Here is a 23456-nt window from a genome sequence, read left to right as displayed (position 1 = left end):
CCAGTGAAAGAGTGCACACCTGATGACGTTTGACCCCCACTTTGCACTGGTGCAAATGACTGCATATGGTGTAGGCTATGGGGAATCAGGCCACCACAGGTGCAAGGGGCTTGCTGGAGACAATGAACCTTTCAGGTGGATCATGGGCCCAGTATGAAGCAACCTGTTCCCCTGGTTTTGCCAGGTGTAATGTGGGGGGTTCACTATGAATTTTGGGGTCCTGTTAGTTCCTCATATTGGTGTAGATTTACCTCCACAGGTGAGAGCATTATTCCAGCTGCTAAGCGTTAGCCCATTAAACCACCATCTGTGAGCAAACTTCTGCCTTCAGTTTCATCCATGAAACCCCACAGAAGGCAAAGGGCTTGCATGAGGCAGAATGCAGCTCACTATGTTAAATAAATCAATCAATCCTAGAGCCTTGCAAATAGCTGTGATTGTAGGTGTAAAACGTATGCAGGAGAAAGTGACACATTGAACCTGGCTTCAGTTGCAGTATCTAGGCCCTCACCCCCGTAAAATCGGAGTGTATCCAGGATGTGTGTTGGCTACGGCTGGGAGAAATATTCAGTGAGAACGTTTTGGGTTTTTTTTCAATGACACTTGCATGTGGTAATGATGATGCTCCAGATTAGGGGGAAATAAAAAGAGCTGATTCCATTCTGCAGGTGGATGGTGACTTCTTAGCACTAAGCAAAAAAAAAAATGCAGGAGTGAAGACGATATACACCAAGAAATTACTCAAATTCACTGTAACCCATACAGTTAGCTCAGCCTTTTATTTTACTTAGCAGTAACATGAGGAACCTACAGACCTATATCCTGTAAGACATTGTCTTAAGCAGGTTAGCATGAGTGAAGCATAGGCCCGTGACCTTCAGTTTAGATAAAATAGCCCCAAAGTTACCCTAGATTTGGGGAACAGGGAACCGCTTGCTTAAGACAGGAGTTGGTACATAACAAGACTAAGCAACCACAGGACTTTTGAACTGATGCTAGGCTTGGATATTTTTGGATAAAATCATTGGCAGATGTTTAACCACCAACTTGCTTTAGCAACAATTGATGTGTATGGTAATGAGCTAAAAGGCATTAATACATTAACCTGTAGGATAAAGGCACCCCAATATTATGAGGGTGAGGAAGTTAGCTATGGACATGGGAGGCTGGGCATCTGAATGAGTATTCATAATAGTCCTCAGGCTCTGTAATAGGCCAGGCCACCATGTAAGCGGGAGGTGAGCGATCCTCATTGACCCTTCAGCTCTTCGTTGTCATCATCTACCACCGACCTTTGGGCATTTGGGTCTGGACCATTGGACTCATTTGGCATGCCAGGGATGAGGCTGGTCCCTTGTCTCTTACCACCAGATCTCCAAGAAAGGGTGTGAGTATATGAGCACATGTAAGGAATGCTACCGAAGATATTGCTGCTATTTGTGTCTATGGTTTGGTGCTTTCTTGTCTTTACTGGTTGTGTCACTAAAAGTGGCTAAGGCTTTGCTTAGCCCTCAGTGTGACACGCTTTGCCATGCACCCTGGGTTCCGACAAGATACTGAACTTGTTCGTTTTAATTCTGTTGTATCTGATTCTGGTTCTAGAACCCTATTAAATTACTATTCATCGGCAACCAATACAATTATAGAATCGGTCTACATCACACGCAAAAAGACAACCATCTGTTTCCACTGGCACCCACCAGGGACTTCCAGAAACTAACACCTGTCTTCTCCCATCTCAGCGCAACTCCACTTCGACAATTGCCTACACGTCTTTTATAGCCCCTCCCCACTCAGCAGCAGGGTCTGTACCTCCCATGGGGCCACCCTTCCCTCTGGCCCATGTATTATCCTACATGATGGCTGTGAGACCCTCACTTCCCCCTTAAGCAAATTTGTGCTCCGGAAGGCATGGGGCGGAGCTGTCTGTATTTAGGTCAGCCAGAGAGACTCCTCAGGGGCCATCCTTTGAGCTGAGGAAATGTCTGCAAAGTTGCTCCAATTTTGCACTGTATGAAAGTGGTCTGATGAATTTTTGAGTAGACAGTTTCTCTTTTCCCACTATGTGGATGTTAGAAATCACTAGACAGAATGAATCCATGCACACACATGTGCAACTACATAAATACATATGCATAGTGCTGGATCCTGGAGCGTGACCCAATGCAAAGAGCACAAGTCAGGAGTGAGTGAGTGAAGGCGTGTATTGCACTCTTTTGGTCTCTGTGATGCCCTCTGCTGGTCTGGTCTCACAGTACCATGTCAGGGCAGCCCAGGGGTTGCTCTAATTTATGTCAGGCTACAGTGGACACAGAGAGCTGAAAACAGAGCCCTGGACCAACAGGAAGTAGAGAGATTCTGGCATCATGCACTTTCCTCCAGCCACACCAGCAGCAGAGAAGATGACGCTCCCAACGCTAGTTAAATTGACGTAATGATCAGAGGGCTCCAGCTCTGTGACACAAAGCAGCTGTGCTGCAGCAGAGGATCTGGACAATATACACAACTACTAGGATGCAGAGAAATGCTCACCACAATCCACTCGGTCCTATAATGTGTGGCTGTGGAATATAGATCGGTATCGGGGGATATTTATTGCCAGAGTCGGGCTGCTGGATTTAGGGGAGGGCGTAGGATTCTAGTCTCTAGTTGAGCTCCATCATAGGATTCTTCCTTTAAGTAGGAGCTAAGGGGGTGACTTGCTGAACTCAGGCTATCCCATGCCCCTTAAGAATCAGAATAATAAAAATATAGGGCTGGAAGGGACCTCACGAAGTCATCAAGTCCAGCCCCCTGCATTGAGGCAAGACCAAGTAAACCTAGACCATCCCTGACAGGTGTTTGTCCAACCTGTTCTTAACCTCCAGTGATGGGGATTCCACGACTTCCGCTGGAAGCTTATTCCACAGCTTAATTATCCGTATAGTTAGAAAGATTTTCCTAATATCCAATCTATATCTCACTTGCTGCAAATGAAGCCCATTACTTCTTGTCCTACCTTCAGTGGACCAGGAGAACCATTGATCATTGTCCTCTTTGTAACAGCCCTTCTCGTACTTGAAGAGTGTTATCAGGTCTCCACTTCAAACTTCTTTTCTCAAGACTAAACAAGCCCAGTTTTTAACCTTTCCTCAGCAGTCAGGTTTTCTGAATCTTTATTGCTCCCCTTTGGACTCTCTCCAATTTGTCTACGTCTTTTCTAAAGGGTGGTGCTCACAAACTGGACAGAGTGCTCTAGCTCAGGCCTCACCAGTGCCGAGTCTAGTGGAACAATTGCCTCCGGTGTCTTTCATATGACACTCCTGTGAATACACCCCACAATGGTATTAGCCTTTTTCTCAGCTGCATCACATTGTTGACTCTCATTCAGTTTTTGGTCCACTGTAACCCCAGATCCTTTTCAGCAGTACCGTCACTTAGCCAGTTCTTCCCCGTTCTGTAATTCCATTTGATTTTTCCTTCCTAAGTGAAGTACTTTGTACTTATCTTCATTTAATTTCATATTATTGATTTCAGACCAATTCTCCAATTTTTTTCAAGGTCATTTTGAATTCTAACCCTGTCCTCCAAACCCCTCGCAGCTTGGTGTCATCTGCAACTATCCACTCCATTATCCAAACCATTAATGAAAAGATGGAATAATAGACTCAGCCTTTTCAACTGCGACCCCTTAACTTGAAAAAGGGGAGGGGGACAGAGGTACCTAGGATAAAATGGAAGGTGAAAACCCACACACATTACCAAGAAAGCTGAGCCCCCTATCCAGGGGGGGGTTGTTATCCCTTCGAAAAAGGGAAGGGGACTAGGAGGGAAGCCTGTGAGAAGACATCAGCTTTCTACCGTAGTGACTCCAGGGCAACAGACATGAAACCAAGAAGCAAAATGATCAGATTCAACCTTGAGAGCCAGTGCTTTAACATTCCCCTCACTGCGAGCTGGACTGAAATGCTAAAAAGTCCTGACCAGCAGCCCCCCAGCCCCTCCCCACTGTGTGTGTCTCTGGCTCCAGTTTAATTTAGAAAAAGCTTTTTTATGGCTCTACGCTTTTAAAAAAAAAATCTTGAAGTCGCTTGATCGATAAATCCTCTCCTTGGCTAAATAAACTTGGGGATATCAGTTAGCAGGAGAACTCTGGGTTATTCAGAGGCCCTTCATTACAGCAGGGGTGATCAATACAAGAGGCACGTAAGTAGTCGCTCCTTTTTATTATTCGTACTGGCATTGATTGGCTAGGAGAAAGCTGGAATAATTCCCTGGGCGGCGTAGCCCCTCTCACAGGCTGTGCTCGTGATGCGCTGCTGAATGTGAGTTACAGGTCCCCTCTCTGTGCCTGATCCATAGAGGATGAGTCCAGCTAGGGAACCTGAGATTTTCAGCTCAAGCTGTAGCAGTTTATGGCTCTTAGATCTGGAGGCCCCCAGTTCAATTTCTGGTGCGTCGGCCAAGCTAGCTGCAGTTACGTACCCTCACCAAATATTTCATGTTCCCACTAGGGATGGAGGAAGCCATTCAAATCAACTAAGAATCCTCCCAAGACTTGGACCACAGCAGCTGATAGCCGGCAATGTCGGGAATCTCACAAAAGAGAGATCGTTCCCAGGAGTTTCCCAGCCTGGGCTGTTAGCCGGAGGGATTAGGGCAGTGGATCTCAAACTTGGGCCGCCGCTAGTTCAGGGAAAGCCCCTGGCGGGCCGGGCTGGTTTGTTTACTTGCCGTGTCTGCAGGTTCGGCCGATCGCGGCTCCCACTGGCCGCAGTTCACCGGTCCAGGCCAATGGGGGCTGCAGGAAGGGCGGCCAGCAAATCCATTGGCCCGTGCTGCTTCCTGCAGTCCTCATTGGCCTGGACCGGTGAACCACGGCCAGTGGGAGCCGCGATCGGCCGAACCTGCGGACGCGGCAGGTAAACAAACCAGCCCAGCCCGCCAGGGGCTTTCCCTGAACAAGCAGCGGCCCTAGTTTGAGAACCACTGGGTTAGGATATGTCCAGTGAAATGTCCTCTCAGTGGCATCTTCATCTGAACCACTGACCGTAGCTGGAGTTTCATTCATGGCTTGTTCTGGGAGGCAGAGGGGGAGCGAATGGCCTGAGCAGAAGTTGGTCCCAAAGCTGCAGTGCACTTTTCAGTTCCTTGTTTGTAAATTCTGACCCCACAGGAGCCACCTACCTCTGTGCGAGCTCAGCCAGGGCTTGGGGGAAGTGGTTTGAGCATTGGCCTGCTAAACCCAGGGTTGTGAGTTCAATCCTTGGGAGGCCATTTAGGGATCTGGGGTAAAAATCTGTCTGGGGACTGGCCCTGCTTTGAGCAGGGGGTTCGACTAGATGAGCTCCTGAGGTCCCTTCCAACTCTAATATTCTATGATTCTAAGTGGAGGCTCCTGCCTATCAGTCACGAGGCAATGGCATTTTCACAGTGACTTAGTTGTGACCTGAGGCGAGTCTCTGGAGCGGACTCCATAGACGCTACATTCTCCCCTGTGTAATGCCCAGTTGTACGCTGCCAATCAGGAGGATGTGCTGTGTTTTGAATGCTCAGACTGAGGTGCTTTTGCATTTCCCTGGAGGAGAGGGTGCTCAGGACAAGCTGTGCAGGCCTCTCTGAGAGAACAAAGAGGGTCACCTACAAAGCGCTCTATCCACGCAGGGGGCTCTCGCTTTGTGAGTGTGACAGCTGCCATCTTTGCAGACACCAGGAACTCAACTGAGGATGTCCAAAGCTAAAAGCATCAGCTAGCAAGCCCGGCTATCTAGTTTAGAGCTGAACAGAATCCTCTGCGGATCAGGCTCTGAGGGGGACACATAACACACACTGACCAGTGGGTTATGTTCATCCTGGCTGGGAGAGCACCATTCTAGCATGTCACACAGGAGCACCCAGTCCCCTCCCTGCTTTAAAATACGCAGCAGTCATCTGGCACTCTCTGGATTCCTCTGCAAGCTCCCTAAGAGGAGTTTCTTTCTGCAGGACATGTGCCGAGACACAAAGGACAAGCCCATCTCCAAACAAGGCCCCCAGTCCACTAGCATCCTTTCCTCATCCGGCATTGCAGTACGTTGAATCTCCACCACGCCCTGTTGCTGCTTGTGTGCTGTACCTCCCAGCCAAGCCACAGGAGGCAGAAGGGAGGAAAATAGGAACGAATGGCACAATCAGAACACCAGCAGAAGTGGCAGCAGGATGGCACAGCATGAGGAAAGATACTCAAAGAAGGTACGTTTCTACAGGGAAACGACACGTTGTTCCTTCTAGTGCTGGCAGGTGCTCTCACATCTGAACTGTATGTCAGTGGGCACCGATCTTGGCCATCAATCTGGCATGTGCAGAACACTTCTACCGCAGGCTAAGGGGCTCTCCGCATGTAACCCTGCTGCTGGGAAAAGCTGCAGCCCCGGAGCAGAGCATTTCTAGGGAATGCGGGCACAGCTGCAGAAGAAAGGCATCGGATAGGAACACACCAGTTTTGCTTGGTGGCTACAAAGGGTGATGTCTGCACCGCAGACACCACCATGCCCCTCCACCCCTGGGCTTCAGAACTAAAGAGAAGAAAGGTGTGGAAAGGTACAGTCATGAAAATGTTAGGGGAGAAGACGTGGGCACCCAGGAAGGAGTGTGGAGATGAGTCTCGAGGTCCTCAGGGAGAAGAGAACCACCCTCTGAAGACAGGCACTTCTAAACGATGTCTAAAATAGATAATGCTGTTGAAACACAAAGCAGCCTCCCAGTGGTGTAGTAACAGCTTCCTCCTGTGCGGCGACACAGGCTGCTCAGAGACAACAGGGTGTCCCTAGGATTCACAACAGGCCTCCTCCCTCAGCCACAGGAGCACACCTGGGCTGTCTCACCTTTCAAGGTCTGTGACAGTGAGGGAGGTAACCGGTATCTTGCATGCCCTCCTCAGCCACTCACCTGTACACAGGGCCTATACTGTGTCCAGGTATCCCTCAGCAGGGCAATGAACCCCTGAGGACTGTTTGCTGAGTCACCTGGTGTCATGGAGTTGAGTCTCTCTGGCTGAGGGGACAGAACAATGCTTTGTTAACTGCCTCCCGGGCTGGGAGCCACAGTCCTGGATCCATAAAGGCAGCATCCCCACGCCCCACCGCGTGTCTTTACTGTGTGTTCTGTTCAGCCACCTTGGGCACTCAGGCACTTAAGGAAACCAGGGAGGTCACAAAAGACACCATCTGCGAGAAGAGGGGTCTTAGAGAAACCAGGTGGATGAGGCCATAAGTTTTATTGGACCCACGTCTGTTGGTGATAGAGACAATAAAAGATAAGACCTCACCCACCTGCTCTCTCTAATATCCTGGGACCAACAGGGCTACAACAACGCTGCAAATGGGAATTGCTAAGGCAGTTCTGGCTCCTATTGCTGCTTGGACACCGATTCGTAGCTTGCCTCTGTCAATCATGGCTGACAATCCTCCTCTGATAGCCGTTTATGAAACGAGTTTGGCCTCTCCGCCTAGTCCTGACCTGACAAGTATCCACAGGGTTGTGGCCCCTGGCTGGCAGCACAGCAGAGAAACCTGTGGCTGAATGCACCATGCTGAGAACTGGCCTACTCTCCCGTGCGGCGGGTGCTGGATTCATCAATCCCCCGCATCACAAGCTTCCATTGCCCGCATTCCTTCAACCTTTCTGTGTTACAATGAAAAGCTGACTTTAATGCCACCGGTCCCGGCCCAAAGGCATCAGATACCAAGAGGGACTTATGAGCAGCACCTGGGAACCACGTACAACCGCGCTATTGGCAGATCCCTAGGATCGACTTTGCTTCCCTCTCGTGCCTCGAGGGCAACTCCTCCATGGCAGGGTGGAGGTACATCAGTGGGGCATTGTGGGAGGAGCTGGTACTGCCACTGGGCATGCCAATAATTATTCTGTGGAGAGCGGGTTTCAGACTCCGGGGCTGTCAAGCCAGCCTTTCCTGAGTGCTTAAAAAAAGGAAGGGTCAAGAAGCAATGATTGGCGTCTCTTCTTGGTGTTTTCACTGAATGCTCTTTTTACCACCTTCTTTCCAAAGAGTTTATAAAGCAACTGTTACTGGACACAGCTGTCAGTGCCTACAGTTACACCCTGAAAACGAAGATGGGCCCGTGATTCTCGTTTGGATCCAGAGACGGGTGTCTAGTGCCCCCAAATCTGGGAATGTTCCGCTTCGACCCGAGGTTTTCATTCAGCCCATTATGACAACTCAGGTGCCATTTGCAAATTCTGATTGGACCGGGAAGCAAAGTGTGAGGGTGGTAAAATCTTGGGGTTTAGATCAGGCCCAGGTAGGGTGACCAGATAGCGAGGGTGAAAAATCGGGACAAGGGGTGGGGGGTAATAGGAGCCTGTATAAGAAAAAGCCCCAAATATCGGGACTGTCCCTATAAAATTGGGACCTCTGGTCACACTAGGCCCAGGTCAGCCTGGAAGGGTAGTGAGCTTCTCCCAGGCAATTCAGTAATTCCTCCCAAGGAAGAAAACAGAAGGAAAGCAAGCTGGACTCAACTATCAAATATATCAAGGAAGTGGGACAGTCTCCAGCAGCTGGAAAACAGTCTCTTAATTAACAATGAATTAGGCTCCTGCAATAAGATAAAGGGAAGACAATGTGACATAATTAAAGAACAATGAGAGCAAATTGCTTCGCATGCCCCTGTACACCCCTCCCCAGCAGGGTCTTGCTGCAAATCAGAATCCTTTGCTCCCACTGTCGCTTCCATTTGATCCTGGATGTCCTCATTTATCCTGGTCTTCCCATCACCCACACGGGCTCTCTGATGCCTGCCCCACCGCCCTGTACTGGGTCAAACCTTAGCATGCAGCTCCCATCTCCCTCAGCTGTCTGATTTTATTCATTACATATGACGCTTGGCTATGAGACTGAGGAAACAATCCGTGAAACAAAACTGCCCTGCTGCCCTCCTGCAACTTTCCTCCTCCTCTGAAATGTGTCTGTCCCGCCCTTTTGGAGGCTTCTGTGGCACATTTTAACAAACAAGCATCCAACATTTGGACCACAGATAGTTAAAAAAAAATTGAGACATGGCTTAGCCACATGCCAGACTCAAACTCCCTAGCATGGCTTTCATCTGTAGATCAAAAATCATGGAATCCAAAATACAGTCCCTTAAAAGTTACCCGAATGCACCATCTAGTGGTTCACTGGGACTCCCACAGATTCATTCTGCAGGCATTCCTCTAAACCAGCGTTTCGGTGTCAGGAAGATCTCAGGGATCAGCGCCGATCCACAGACCGGTTGGTGAGAAACACCACTCTAGACAATCACACTGTGCAGTAGATCCAAAGAACTCAGGGCACTTTCCCAGCCTCACAACACGCCCATGAAGTAGGTAAGTTATTAATGATTATTATTATTTACTTATTCATTGTACTGGGAAAGCCTCTAAGAGTGCCCCACTCCTGGATCAGGACCCCATAGTGCTGGGCACTGTGAACATAACATAAGAACGGCCGTACTGGGTCAGACCAAAGGTCCATCCAGCCCAGTATCCTGTCTGCCGACAGTGGCCAATGCCAGGTGCCCCAGAGGGAGTGAACCTAACAGGTAATGATCAAGTGATCTCTCTCCTGTCATCCATCTCCACCCTCTGACAAACAGAGGCTAGGGACACCATTCCTTACCCATCCTGGCTAAGAGCCATTAATGGACTTAACCTCCATGAATCTATCTAGTTCTCTTTTAAACGCTGTTACAGTCCTAGCCTTCACAACCTCCTCAGGCAAGGAGTTCCACAAGTTGACTGTGCGCTGTGTGAAGAAGAACTTCCTTTTATTTGTTTTAAACCTGCTGACCATTAATTTCATTTGGTGACCCCTAGTTCTTGTATTATGGGAATAAGTAAATAACTTTTCCTTATCCACTTTCTCCACATCACTCATGATTTTATATACCTCTATCATATCCCCCCTTAGTCTCCTCTTTTCCAAGCTGAAAAGTCCTAGCCTCTTTAATCTCTCCTCATATGGGACCCATTCCAAACCTCTAATCATTTTAGATGCCCATCTCTGAACCTTTTCTAGTGCCAGTATATCTTTTTTGAGATGAGGAGACCACATCTGTACGCAGTATTCAAGATGTGGGCATACCATCGATTTGTATAAGGGCAATAATATATTCTCTGACTTATTCTCTGTCCCCTTTTTAATGACTGCTAACATCCTGTTTGCTTTTTTGACTGCCACTGCATACTGCGTGGATGCAGTATGCAGAGAACTATCCACGATGACTCCAAGATCTTTTTCCTGATTAGTTGTAGCTAAATTAGCCCCCATCATATTGTATGTATAGTTGGGGTTATTTTTTCCAATGTGCATTACTTTACATTTATCCACATTAAATTTCATTTGCCATTTTGTTGCCCAATCTCTTAGTTTTGTGAGATCTTTTTGAAGTTCTTCATAGTCTGCTTTGGTCTTAACTATCTTGAGCAGTTTAGTATCATCTACAAACTTTGCCACCTCACTGTTTACCCCTTTCTCCAGATCATTTATGAATAAGTTGAATAGGATTGGTCCTAGGACTAACCCTTGGGGAACACCACTAGTTACCCCTCTCTATTCTGAGAATTTACCATTTATTCCTACCCTTTGTTCCTTGTCTTTTAACCAGTTCTCAATCCATGAAAGGATCTTCCCTTTTATCCCATGACAACTTAATTTACATAAGAGCCTTTGGTGAGGGACCTTGTCAAAGGCTTTCTGGAAATCTAAGTACACTACGTCCACTGGATCCCCCTTGTCCACATGATTGTTGATCCCTTCAAAGAACTCTAATAGATTAGTAAGACACGATTTCCCTTTTCAGAAACCATGTTGACTTTTTTGCCCAACAATTTATGTTCTTCTATGTGTCTGACAATTTTATTCTTTACTATTGTTTCAACTAATTTGCCCGGTACTGACATTAGACTTACCGGTCTGTAATTGCCGGGATCACCTCTAGAGCCCTTTTTAAATATTGGCGTTACATTAGCTATCTTCCAGTCATTGGGTACAGAAGCCGATTTAAAGGACAGGTTACAAACCATAGTTAGTAGTTCCGCAACTTCACATTTGAGTTCTTTCAGAACTCTTGGGTGAATGCCATCTGGTCCAGTGACTTGTTATTGTTGAGTTTATCAATTAATTCCAAAACCTCCTCTAGTGACACTTCAATCTGTGACAGTTCCTCAGATTTGTCACGTACAAAAACCGGCTCAGGTTTGGGAATCTCCCTAACATCCTCAGTCGTGAAAACTGAAGCAAAGAATTCGTTTAGTTTCTCTGCAATGCCTTTATCATCTTTAAGTGCTCCTTTTCTATCTCAATCATCCAGGGGCCCCACTGGTTGTTTAGCAGGCTTCCTGCTTCTGATGTACTTAAAAAACATTTTGTCATTACCTTTTGAGTTTTTGGCTAGCCGTTCTTCAAACTCCTCTTTGGCTTTTCTTATTACATTTGTACACTTAATTTGGCAGTGTTTATGCACCTTTCTATTTACCTCACTAGGATTTGACTTCCACTTTTTAAAAGATGCCTTTTTATCTCTCACTGCTTCTTTTACATGGTTGTTAAGCCACGGTGACTCTTTTTTAGTTCTTTTACTGTGTTTCTTAATTTGGGGTATACATTGAAGTTGGGCCTTTATTATGGTGTCTTTAAAAAGCATCCATGCAGCTTGCAGGAATTTCACTTTACCTTTTAATTTCTGTTTAACTAACCCCCTCATTTTTGCATCATTCCGCTTTTTGAAACTAAATGCCACAGTGTTGGGCTGTTGAGATGTTTTTCCCACCACAGGGATGTTAAATATTATTACATTATGGTCACTATTTCCAAGCGGTCCTGTTATAGTTACCTCTTGGACCAGCTCCTGCACTCCACTCAGGACTAAATCGAGAGTTGCCTCTCCCTTTGTGGGTTCCCGTACCAGCTGCTCCAAGAAGCAGTCATTTAAAGTATTGAGAAATTGTATCTCTGCATTTCGTCCTGAGGTGACATGTTTCCAGTCAATATGGGGATAATTGAAATCCCCCACTATTATTGAGTTCTTAATTTTGATACCCTCTCTAATTTCCCTTAGCATTTCCTCATCACTATCACTGTCCTGGTCAGGTGGTCGATAATAGATCCCTAATGTTATATTCTTATTAGAGCATGAAATTACTATCCATAGAGATTCTATGGAACATGTGGATTCACTTAAGATGTTTACTTCATTTGATTCCACATTTTCTTTCACATATAGTGCCACTCCCCCCTGCACGACCTGACTGTCCTTCCAATATATTTTGTACCCCGGAATGATTGTGTCCCATTGATTGTCCTCAGTCCACCAGGTTTCTGTGATGCCTGTTATATCAGTATCCTCTTGTGAAAACACAGAACAAAAGACAGACCCTGCCCCAAGGAGGTTAAAAATTTTAATTTTCATACAATTTTGTCTTATTAACGTCATTTCACAGATGGATGAGGAATGAGGTTGAGAAACTTGCGAGTCACTGACAGAGCCAGGAATAGAATCCAGAAGTCTTGTCCCCCAGAGCTGTGCCCTGACCACTAGATAACGCTGCCATCTGCATTAACTGAATTAATTCATTCAGCTATTTGTATTAACTGGAAATTGTGGGGTACGGTGGCATTCTAGCTTTCAGTATCTTGTGATCAGTGTCTTTACACATGAAAAATTACAAGAAAGCAGATATATATGTTGTCTAACACAGGTGACTTAAATAGAATATGAAAGTCTAATTACCAAGCACCTTTGTTACATGAAATCTATGTGCATTTTAAATTGGTGATGACAGATACTCAGCTCAATGTAGTTTTCAAAGAGAGAGGGGCTTGTTCTAATTCTGCATGGTATTTTATAGCCCCATGTAGATCCATTAAATATTTTCTGCTTATGCAAGATCTCCAGGATGAAATTACCCTAACAGATCATCTGTGAGTCCTTGTAGATGCTAAGGACCAGACCCTCAGCTCCTGTAAATATGCATAGGCAATTGATTTACACCTCCCGAGGATCTAGTTGTCTGAGTATGAATTATTTGCAGGTGTCGTTCTTAATAAATAGTCTGTGCAATTTATGATTTCCAGGCTGGGCAGAATTTTGTGATACTAGATGTTGAGTCTCTGAGTAAATTCCAGACAGGACTTGGCTCCTTAATGTTTAACTGATTCGCAGTTTTGACCCTTGGAATGGGACCTGGATTATTGCACCATAAATTTAGCCAGATTAAAGGCTGGTGGGTGCGCAGCCTTTAGGTTAGATGACTCTCGGCTCCAGTTTTGTAAACTACCTTTAAAAAATTCCCCTTCCCTTTTTTTTAGCTTGCTCCACAAGAACACGGACAGGATCCTTCTGCTGCAGAGACGTGCAGCGGCAATATACAGCACACCAAGGCCTGGAACAGAATGGGAGTACATTGTGAAGGTCGGGGGTGTTAACGTTCTCCTATTCTCTCTCCTGACGTGAGTGAAATCAGGGAGAGAAGGTTTGAACCATTCTCTTCCTGGGCTAATTCCAGCTCTCATGGGCTAAGAAAGTTGGTGATAAAACGTGACGTGAATTTCAGCAGTAAATTAGCTTTTAAAAAGGGGCTCCATCCTGGGAAGTGCTGAGCAGCATCCACTGCCATGGGCGGGAATGCTCAGGATGCCACAGGACGTGCTCTGCCCTTCGCAGTATCAGGCCATAAACACAACATGTGACTGTATCCCTGAAAGGAGATCGGACCATGCCTCTTGGTGCCCCTAAGTCACAGGGTCCTGGCCGGGAGTGGCAGCAGCTCTCTAAAAGTGGGTGGGGGCCACTGGTGCATGAACTGTGGCCCCACCCCTTCCCCCGAGGCCCCGCCCCCATACTGGCCATTCCCCTGAGGCCCCGCCCCCTTGCTGCCTCTTCCCCCCCCCAAGACCCTGCTCGCTCCTCTCCATCCCCTCCCTCCTGTCGCTCGCCCTTACGGCTGGTAAAAAGTGGGAGGGCTAAGCCCTGGCCCTCCTTCTTCCGGCACCCCGGTCTTGGTTCTTCTTTCTCATGTTTCTCCCTCCCTCTCTCACACACCTGCAGAAAGGATCCTGTGGAACAGGGTATAGTGTGACCCTGGTAGCATGAAGCAGAACGTTTCTGTGAGCAAAGATGCAGCAACATCCCAGCCAGAGACAAGACACAGTTCGTTGTCCTGCAGCAGCAGCAGCACCGCCCCCCTGCACTAGGCGGGACAGCAGGCTCCTCTCCTGTCTGAGTAAAAGCATCTTGACAGGTGTTTTCCTCAGAACATACTTCGTGTTCCTCTTTGGACCGTGCCCTTCCTCGCAGGGAGACCGAATGTAAAGAAATGTCCCACTGGCAATAGGAACACAGGATAGATTTGGCCTAACAGATCCAGCCAGTGACCCACCTAGTCCAGTAGCTACACCGTGGCAGTGACCAATCCCTCTTTGCTGTGAGGAGGTGAACTGGAAACTTCCCCACAATGCAGTTAGCCAGTGGTACAGTGCTGTGGCTAGAGGGGAAAACACCTTTCCTGACCCTCAGGTAATCAGCAGAAGCCTTGAAACATGAGATTTGATTCTGTGAGACAGGAATATCTCACCGTCCATAAAAGCGAATGTTTATCAGTGGCTGTGAAATTATCCAGCCACAGCGATTGACTCACTGCGCCATGGAAGAGGGTCTATAACCGGCCGTGGGGGACGACAAGGTTCTCCAGTCAGGGGCAATAGCAGGTTAACTGAATGCTCCCAGGAGATGTGTGTCAGCCAAGGCGGGTTGGACACAGCTCCCCACCGAGTGTGGCAACACCAATCATACAGCAGTGTGGTGATGGGTGTGTGCACCACACAGGCTCCAAAACGGTTAATGTGGGAAGCCAGTGGACTTACTGGGAGAGGCAGGCTCTTAACTGAGGGTGAAGTTCAGCAGAGAAGAGGCTGGCAGAGGACTATAAACTGAGGAAGCCGAGAGCAGAAGAGGGCAGCAGGCAAGGAGAGAGTCTGCAGTCACCCTCTGGGATGAGAGAAAGCCGATAGACCAGCTGGGATCCCAGCCAGAGTAGAGAAGGTTGGCAAGCAACCAAGGGAGGTGTAGAGCAGTCGCTGGGAGTGAAGCAGGCTGCAATGGCAAGCCCTGATAAAAAGGCACAATCTGGACTTCCAGGAGAAAGCCCTGGGCGGTGTTTAGTGGAGGAACAGCAAAAGGGATTTAAGAGGCATGAAAGGCCAAGTTGGTTTGGGTTTATTAGGAGATTCCAGGGGAGGTTCTGGAGGGGCTTTTTCACAGGGGAGGGGGAACTTATTCTGCTCTTATCTGACACACCTGTTCATTTTACCTGTCACTTGGGTTACCCATAATGCTCTTGATCCTGTTGGTTAATTATTACAGGCACTGGGCCTTCAGCAAGAGCTTGTCCCAGTTCAGCCCCCACTACCCAAGCCTGCATCAGAGTCCGAGCACCGACTTTTCCATGGTAAAGGACCCTGGTGTCGCGCGCAGGGCTCCACTGCTACAGAAGAGTGTGTGACAAGGGAGTAAACCCCTGCCATGAGCCGACCTGAAAGAATGCCTATGGGATCAGGTGAGAGTGAGTTTCTATCAGGGTCAGTCCTGCTGGCTGCAGGACTCAGTCCCTACTATCCTATAGAGACAAGGTGGGTGAGGTAATACCTTCCAGCTGCTGCACAAACACCCAGCAAGGGATTAGAACTGGTCGGGGGCGGGGGGGGGGGGAGAATTCTGCAGAGGATTTCAATCAAAACAGAAAAAAAATTGCTTTCATCAAAGCTTTCGGTGGAACATTTTGACTTTTAATACAAAAAAATAAACCCACCAGAAATTGTTCAGCGTTTGGCCAGGAAATTTTCTGATGAGAATTTTTTAAAAAATTTCTAGGAAAACAGATACTTTCCGTGTAAATATTTTTTCACCTAAAACCGAACCTCTGTCTCCGAAGAGGCAATGTTTTCCCCTGGGTACAGCAGTACGCTGGGAGCCAGGCTGCTAATCTTGGTGTGCCTCCGCCTTGCTGCATGACCTTGAGTAAGTCACGTCCACCCTCTGTTCGAGGTTTCCCCCTCGCACCACCACCTTTCTCTCTCTTGTCTAGTTACATGGTACATTTCTAAGGGCAGAAAGTGTTTTCTTATAGGGCTGGTCGAAAATTTTCCATCTAACCCAGGGGTGGGCAAACGTTTGGGTATGGAAAGTATATGGCGGCCCATGAAATTGGGGGTTGGGGCGTGGGGGGGTGAGGGCTCAGGGTGCAGGCTCTGGGGTGGGGCTGGGGATGAGGGGTTGGGGGTGCAGGAGGATGCTCCAGGCTCGGAGCGAGGGGTTCAGAGGGCGGGAAGGGGATCAGGGCTGTGGCAGGGGGGAGACTCAGGGGTGCAGGCTCTGGGGTGTGCTTACCTCAAGCAGCTCCCAGAAGCAGCGGCATGTCCCCCCTCCAGCTCCTACACAGAGACATGGCCAGGAGGCTCTGCGTGCTGCCCCTTCCACAAGCGCTGTGGTTCCCGGACAATGGGAGCTGTAGGGGTGGCACTTGGGGTGGGGGCAGCATGCAGAGCCCCCTGGCTGCCCCTATGCATAGGAGCTGGACGGGGAACGTGCCGCTGCTTCTGGGAGCCATGCGGAGTGGGGCAAGCCTTTGACCCCACTCCCTGGCGGGAACTTGAGGGCCGGATTAAAACGTCTGGAGGGCCAGACGTGGCTCCCAGGCTGTAGTTTGCCCACCCCTGAGCTAACCCCTTTTCAGTGAAAAACTGCGTTGGGGTTTGTGCAGCACCTAGCACCAAGAGGGCTCTGATCCCAGCTGGAGCTGGTACGCAGCCCTGCAATACGATGGATCATAGCAACAGCAATAACTGGTTAAAGCTGCATTTGAGAGCTAACTTGCCTGTCCTGGGTTGAGCCTGGGCAAAATGCAATCATTACAAGTAACCGTCCAGCGAAATGCCAAGCAGGAACAGAATGACTGCCTGCTCTCGACGGAACCTTTCAGAGAAAACAAGTGCATTTATCATCCTGAATCAGAAGTCTCCCTAGCTTTAATGGAGAGGCTGGGGGGTAATTTTTAACTGAATAAATAGCACAATCAGTACAGTAGCCCCTGTATTCGTTATTTAGATATTCAACTTTGCCTGTAAATCACCGGGATGGCCTAGCTGAGGAACAGTCTAGTGAGAGAGAGTTGTCTCCTCATGCACAGTGTAAGCTGGCAGAATGATTCAGCAGGAAAACAGCTGCAGTCAGCAAGGTGTCTTCCTCCAGGGTTAGTGTTTATAACCACAAAGTACACAGAAAATTCCCCAGCCTGAGGTTCATCCCAGTCCTATGACCTGACCTTCCCACGCTGCCTCCCAAGCAGCCAAATTATTCCCCTCACCCTCTATGCACCCTATCTAGCCGCTTACATCAGAGTCGTGAGCACAGTGGGATGTCAAATGCCACCATGCTTGTTCATAGGGGCCCAGTAGAGCCCCTGCCCCCAGACATTCATTGAATTGTCAGGGTTATTCATTCGAGGGAGAGGAACCCATGGTCAGGTCTGTGGGAGGGAGTCCTTTAAGGTCACAGAAATATTTAACCAGAGCCTCTTTCAGGGCATGCCTGGCTGAGCACTGCAGCTTTTACCAAAAAATTACACCCACAAGCTGATAGCCAGTTTATGGGTGTGGAATTTTGGCAAAAACAGCTGATTTCATTGCCTGAGCTCCACTGAATTCCAACTGGCTCTTGGCCCCCAGCTCTGGCTAGCAGCACCCGTGAACCTCTACCCCACATTGGCGAATGCAAGACGCAGTCTCTTTTCCAGTGCTTTATCCAGTCTACTTTGAAGGCCTAGAGCAGGGGTTCTCGCAACAAATGTTTTGGTGGCCGCACTCTCACTGGTGGCTGCACGGACACTTTTTCCCTAAAATTCTTAATTAACTTTAGGAAGGACAATTAAATATGCACAGAGGCACATCCAAATCATTGTCATGTATATTTGTAGGGTTTTTTTTTGGCAAATTCAGTAACAAAAATAATGCTGACTTCCACTTCAGCCCCCACCCGCCTCTACACACACATATCCAGGGCTTGGTGGGTCCTGGGGCTTGCTATGAAAAGTGATAGTTGTATGTTTGTTAATATCACAGCACACTTAGTAGCTACCTGGGAGGCTATGAAAAGTTCTGTTAACAAACATACAAGTATCACTTTTCACAGATAGCAAGTAAGGCTGCTGTGAAAAGTGATACTTGCATGTTTGTTAATATCATTTTTCTCAGCAATCCCCAGGACCCATTAAGCGCTGGATGTGGGGGTGAAGGGAGAGGCAGCAGGGGCCAGAGGGGATGGTGGGATGGATGCGGGACCGGGGGAGGCAGTGGGGGCCTGGGACAATGAGGGGGATGGATGAGAGGCCAAGAAGGCAGCAGGGTCCTGGGGGGGAGGATGCTTTGGATATAGGGCTGTGGGAGGCAGTGGGGGCCTGGATGGACACAGGGGCGGTGGGGGTGGGTGGCCAGAGCCAAGTGGCTGCTGCCATGCGGCCAGGGCTGGGGCTCAGTGCCCACAGCCGGAACCCGGAGCTGGGTGCCGGAGCCCAGGAGTGCGTGGCTGGAGTCAGGAGTCGGCGCTCGCTGCTGCATGGCCAGGAGTTGGCATCCAGGGCCAGCTCCCACCACCGCGTGGCCAGAGCCCGGGAACAGAGCTGTGGGTCGGCGCCTGCTGCCGGGCAGCTGGGGATCAGCGCCAGGGTCTGGGGCTGCATGGCCGGAGCAGCGGGTTGGTGCCTGCCACTGCGTGGCCGGAACTGGGGACCAGAGGCCGACTAAGCTCCGTGGCTGGAGCCAGAGGTCAGCACCTTCTGCCCTGTGCTTGGAGCCCACTGCCCTGTGACCGGGGTTGGGGTCCGCACCTGTAGCCAGCACCTGCCGCTGTGTGGCTGGAGCCCAGGACTGGAGCCAGGAGCCAGCACCTGCTGCCACGCAGCCGGAACCAGGGGCTGGAGTCAAGCCCCGCAACTGAAGGCCAGGGCCACGTGGCCAGAGCAAGGTGGGTCAATACCCAGGCAGCTGTGGTGGCCACACAAAAAGCCCCTGGAGGCCGCATGCAAGAACCGTTGGCCTAGAGTCACAGAGCTGCTGAGCACCTGAATCTCCCTGTGATTTCAGTAGGAGTTATCGGTGCTCGGCCCGTGTGATAATTGGGCCCTAATGACCAATATTTCAAAGAGCTCAGTGTACATGCTGGGTCCTGAGCACTCTTGAAAACCTTGCCTCACTTTGGGTACGGAACACTTGGCAAACGTGCCCTATCTCTAGGCTTGGCAGAATTCGATTTTTATTTTTTTATAATTTCGATGGATATCATCGATTTATTTTTAAGCATTTTTTTCCATTTAAATTTTCACAGTGGTGGGAAATTATGGGTGGGGTGGGGGTGGTGCCAGATATTAATTATTTAATGACAGCAGACACCAAGATTCAAAAAGTCAAACCTTTATAACCGTTAGACACAATCTGACAACCTCACCTGTCAAAATATACAAAGTAAATATCCTGAATTCAAACCCTAATAAGTTCTCAAGCAGCATTTTTCTTACCTTTTGCCTAATTGTACATTTTAGATGATTAGTGATGGAAATATTATTTCATTGGTTTGTGTGTTTATGGGGAAATTGACATTTACTGATAAAAATGTAAATCCTTCCAAGTCTTCATAGGTGCTGGAACTAGGGGTGCTGCTGCACCCTCTGGCTTGAAGTGGTTTCCGTTATATACAGGGTTTACAGTTTGGTTCAAAGGCTTTCAGCACCCCCACTATACAAATTGTTCCAGTGCCCCTGGCCTACCTATCTCTCACCATCAGCTCAGGTTTGTCACTGAGTGTCTGTAGTCCTGTTTCAGAGGAGTAGCCGTGTTAGTCTGTATCAGCAAAAACAACGAGGAGTCCTTGTGGCAGCTTAGAGACTAACAAAGTGGGTTATAACCCATGAAAGCTTATGCCCAAATCAATTTGTTTGTCTCTAAGGTGCCACAAGGACTCCTCGGTGTTGTTTTTGTAGTCCTGGTATTTCCTTGCAGATTTTCCTCTGCGCCTCCTGAATTTCTTCCCAATGCCAAGTCACCTCCTGGCAAAATGCCCCAGCCTGACGCACTGAAAGGACTGGGGGGGCTGCAGAGCTGGGCAGAAAGTGGGTGGCGCTTGCTGACAGCTCTCCAGCGGTTCCACTAGCCAAAAGGCACTTTGAGAATCAGCTCGGACCACAGAGGGTGGAAGCTGCTTTTGCTAATGCAGAGCCAATCAGAGCCAGGCGGTCAGGGCATTGCAGGCTTTAGCCAATCGTGTGGGAAGCCTGTCACTGTGAGGATGAATGCAGAGCCCTCCAAGCTGGAGCCTGTTGCTTCTTTGTTGCTGCATTGTCATGGGACGGCTCCTTCCCTGAAAGCTCCTTTTCAAGCAGAGAGTCCTACCAAAGGTACATGCTCATCCTCGGCCCCAGCTTGCTCCCACAGAGGTCAGGCAGCGGGGAGACAGACTGTCCGGGGTGGAGAAGGACAGCTCCATTGCAGACAGAGGAGAGGCAGAAGAGAGAGAGAGATTAGGTGCACTGAATGGCTCTGGACGCATCTCATGGAGACAGCGCACACACCAGTGCAGAGATACTGGTGAAAACGTAGAGCACACGGCCTCACAGGCTGCCCATGAATCCACCCTGTCCTAGACACTCTCAGGGAGAATGCAGCCAAGTCTGGGAACGCTCACTCGCACTTTGAGCTGAGCTGACCGTTAGACTCCTGAGCTAGAGGAATACGTAACACAGGAAAATCACAGAGGATGAGCGTGAGAACTGAATTGCAACACATACGCTGACGAAGAAGACACACACAAATCCTCCACTCACTGGCACTCAGAGACACGTCCACCACATATACACTGTGAGTCAGTCTATCTCTCACACACACACACACTCTTCAGGAGTGGAGACTGGCACTTCCTCTTGCTCAGACCTGTTTTTTCCCCTCACTTGCTGCAGTTGCAAAGAGGAGAAGTCCTGCAGATACCCGTGAGTGTAACCATGGCCCAGGTGCAGTACGACTGTTCCACGGGGAATCATCCAAACATCACCAATTCAACAGCCTCCCCCGTGGGACATGAGCAAATTCAACTCCTGTTGCACGTCTGCAAGGAAGCTAAGAAATCTGCTTACTGTCCATATAGTCGCTTCCCGGTGGGAGCGGCGCTACTGACTTGTGATGGGAAGATCTTCTCTGGTAAGTAAGGACAGCGCTCCCCGAAACGGTAACACTTCAGCTCCTGAAGAGCTGGGCCCAGGGTGGGTGCAAGGATGTTTCGTGCCCAAGGCGAAATTTCCACCTTGTGCCCCCCCCCAAGCCCTGTGGCAGCTCCCCACCCCCCCGCCCTAAGGTGCCCCCCCGCAGCAACTCCCCACCCCCCTCCGTCCTGTGCCCCCCCCTCCACAGCAGCTCCCCCTGGCCCGGGAGCCATGTGGCAGCTCCCTGCCCCAAATGACCGAAAATACCGCCCCCCACATACTAGCACCCTAGGCGACCACCTAGGTCGCCTAATGGGTTGCCCCGGCCCTGGTTGGGCCCTACGCCCTCCCAGAGATCCAGGTGTCTCCAAAAAAGCAGAGGCAGCTCACATCCACACAGGAGAATGTCTCTGAAGAAGTAGAGGCCCTGGAGTCAGGGCTCCCTGAAAAGGCAGAGACTGTTTGATAGCAACATATGGTTTGTGCCATGAGCAAGACGTTGTGCAGGAAACTTGCCCTGTATTCTTCATGTTGTCGTCCTTTGCTTCCCCGAGATGTGGCACTGGCCTCGCTCGGCTGTAAGGTGGTTTGGATTTGGGCCGTCCTTTCCAAACTGGGTCACAATTTATAATCTGTCTCTGGTTTCGGTCTCTGTCAATGGCCTGCCTTCCTCCTCCAGCCCTGGAATAGCAAGAGGAAACTAAACCGGGAAGCCCCTAGGTTCCATCTTGTTTGTGCCCTGACCTGAGGCCACAGCTATGAAAATGCCAGCGTACTCACCAGTGTTGCCAGCCCTTGGGATTCTACTACAAGTCTCATGATGACAGGTTTCAGAGTGGTAGCCGTGTTGGTCTGTACCAGCAAAAAGAACGAGGAGTCCTTGTGGCACCTTAGAAACTAACACATTTATTTGTGCCTGCAGCCCCCGAGCATACCCAAATAAATATGTTAATCTGTAAGGTGCCACAAGAAAGTTTCATGATGTTTCCAACAGCCCAGCTCCTCGAGATGTGAGAGAACCTCAGCTTTCATTTTTGTGATAGTAAGTTTCTAGCCTTCATGGCTGCAAACAAAAGGTTTTGGAAAAAGTGATCCCCCAAGGCTCAAAACCACAGAAAGCAAAGAAAATGACCCCACATCTGCTACTGCTAGAATCTTATGATTTTCAAGCCAATCTGGGGGAGGGGCTGACTCATTATTTTTGCCTGTGTTTCCCAGTACTACCCCATCTGTCAATATCCACCCATTTCTTATCTGATGGAATGTAATCTTTCAGGAAGGAACCATCTTTTCATTCTGAGTTTGTATAGCACTTAATGGGATGGGTGTGACGGGTTGGATCTCAGAAATCCCCTTGGGAACTGCCAACTGATGTGCCAAGACTACATCTGCCCCTGCTTTCCCTGCCAGCTTGGGACTCCAGCACCCTGTCTTGTTGAGCCAGACACGCTGGTCTGCTCCAGCACAGACCCAAGGTCTAAATTATGTGCCCCAAAGCTGCAGACTTAACTGAAAGGAGCTTTCAGAACTGTTCCTGTCTTTAACACTCAGATGCCCAATTCCCAATGGGGTCTAAACCCCAAATAAATCCGTTTTACCCTGTATAAGGCTTATATAGGGTAAACTCATAGATTGTTCACCCTCTATAACACTGATAGAGAGAGATGCACAGCTGTTTGCCCACCCAGGTATTAATACACACTCTGGGTTAATTAATAAGTAAAAAGTGATTTTATTAAATACAGAAAGTAGGATTTAAGTGGTTCCAAGTAGTAACACACAGAACAAAGTGAATTACCAAGTAAAATAAAATAGAACACGCAAGTCTATGTCTAAGAAACTGAATACAAATAGAACCTCACCAGTTCCAGTAAGCTTCCTTTTACAGACTAGTCTCCTGCTAGTCTGGGTCCAGCGATCACTCGCACCCCCTGTAGTTACTGTCCTTTGTTCCAGTTTCTTTCAGGTATCCTTGGGGGTGGAGAGGCTACCCCTTTAGTCAGCTGAAGACAAAATGGAGGGGTCTCCCAGGGGTTTAAGTAGACTTTCTCTTGTGGGTGGAGACCCCCTCCTTACTCCTATGCAGAGTCTAGCTCCAAGATGGAGTTTTGGAGTCACATGGGCAAGTCACATGTCCATGCATGACTCAGTTTTTACCAGCCAAGCCACATTCCTGGGAAATCTCTGATGTGGATTGG

At 48.8% G+C, this 23456-nt stretch overlaps 1 protein-coding gene across 6 annotated transcripts in view; it reads left to right on the top strand.

Moving 5' to 3' along the window:
- Positions 1 to 23456, top strand: part of CDA (cytidine deaminase) — a 49837-nt gene that overhangs the window by 15477 nt on the left and 10904 nt on the right. The window contains exons 1-5 of one of the 6 annotated variants that reach the window (XM_044996588.1): positions 8022 to 9345; positions 13328 to 13468; positions 15381 to 15573; positions 15888 to 16034; positions 21019 to 21256. In XM_044996588.1, coding sequence (XP_044852523.1) covers positions 21061 to 21256 — 196 coding nt within the window. In that variant the 5' untranslated portion in view covers positions 8022 to 9345; positions 13328 to 13468; positions 15381 to 15573; positions 15888 to 16034; positions 21019 to 21060. The other 5 variants (XM_044996584.1, XM_044996585.1, XM_044996586.1 and 2 more) reach the window with 5 other exon arrangements.

The sequence above is a fragment of the Mauremys mutica genome, chromosome 21 (assembly GCF_020497125.1).
Source record: "Mauremys mutica isolate MM-2020 ecotype Southern chromosome 21, ASM2049712v1, whole genome shotgun sequence".
In the NCBI taxonomy this organism is placed as follows: domain Eukaryota; kingdom Metazoa; phylum Chordata; order Testudines; family Geoemydidae; genus Mauremys; species Mauremys mutica.
The sequence above is the reverse complement of the archived record's forward strand: the minus strand, read 5'-3'. Positions and strand labels throughout refer to the sequence as shown.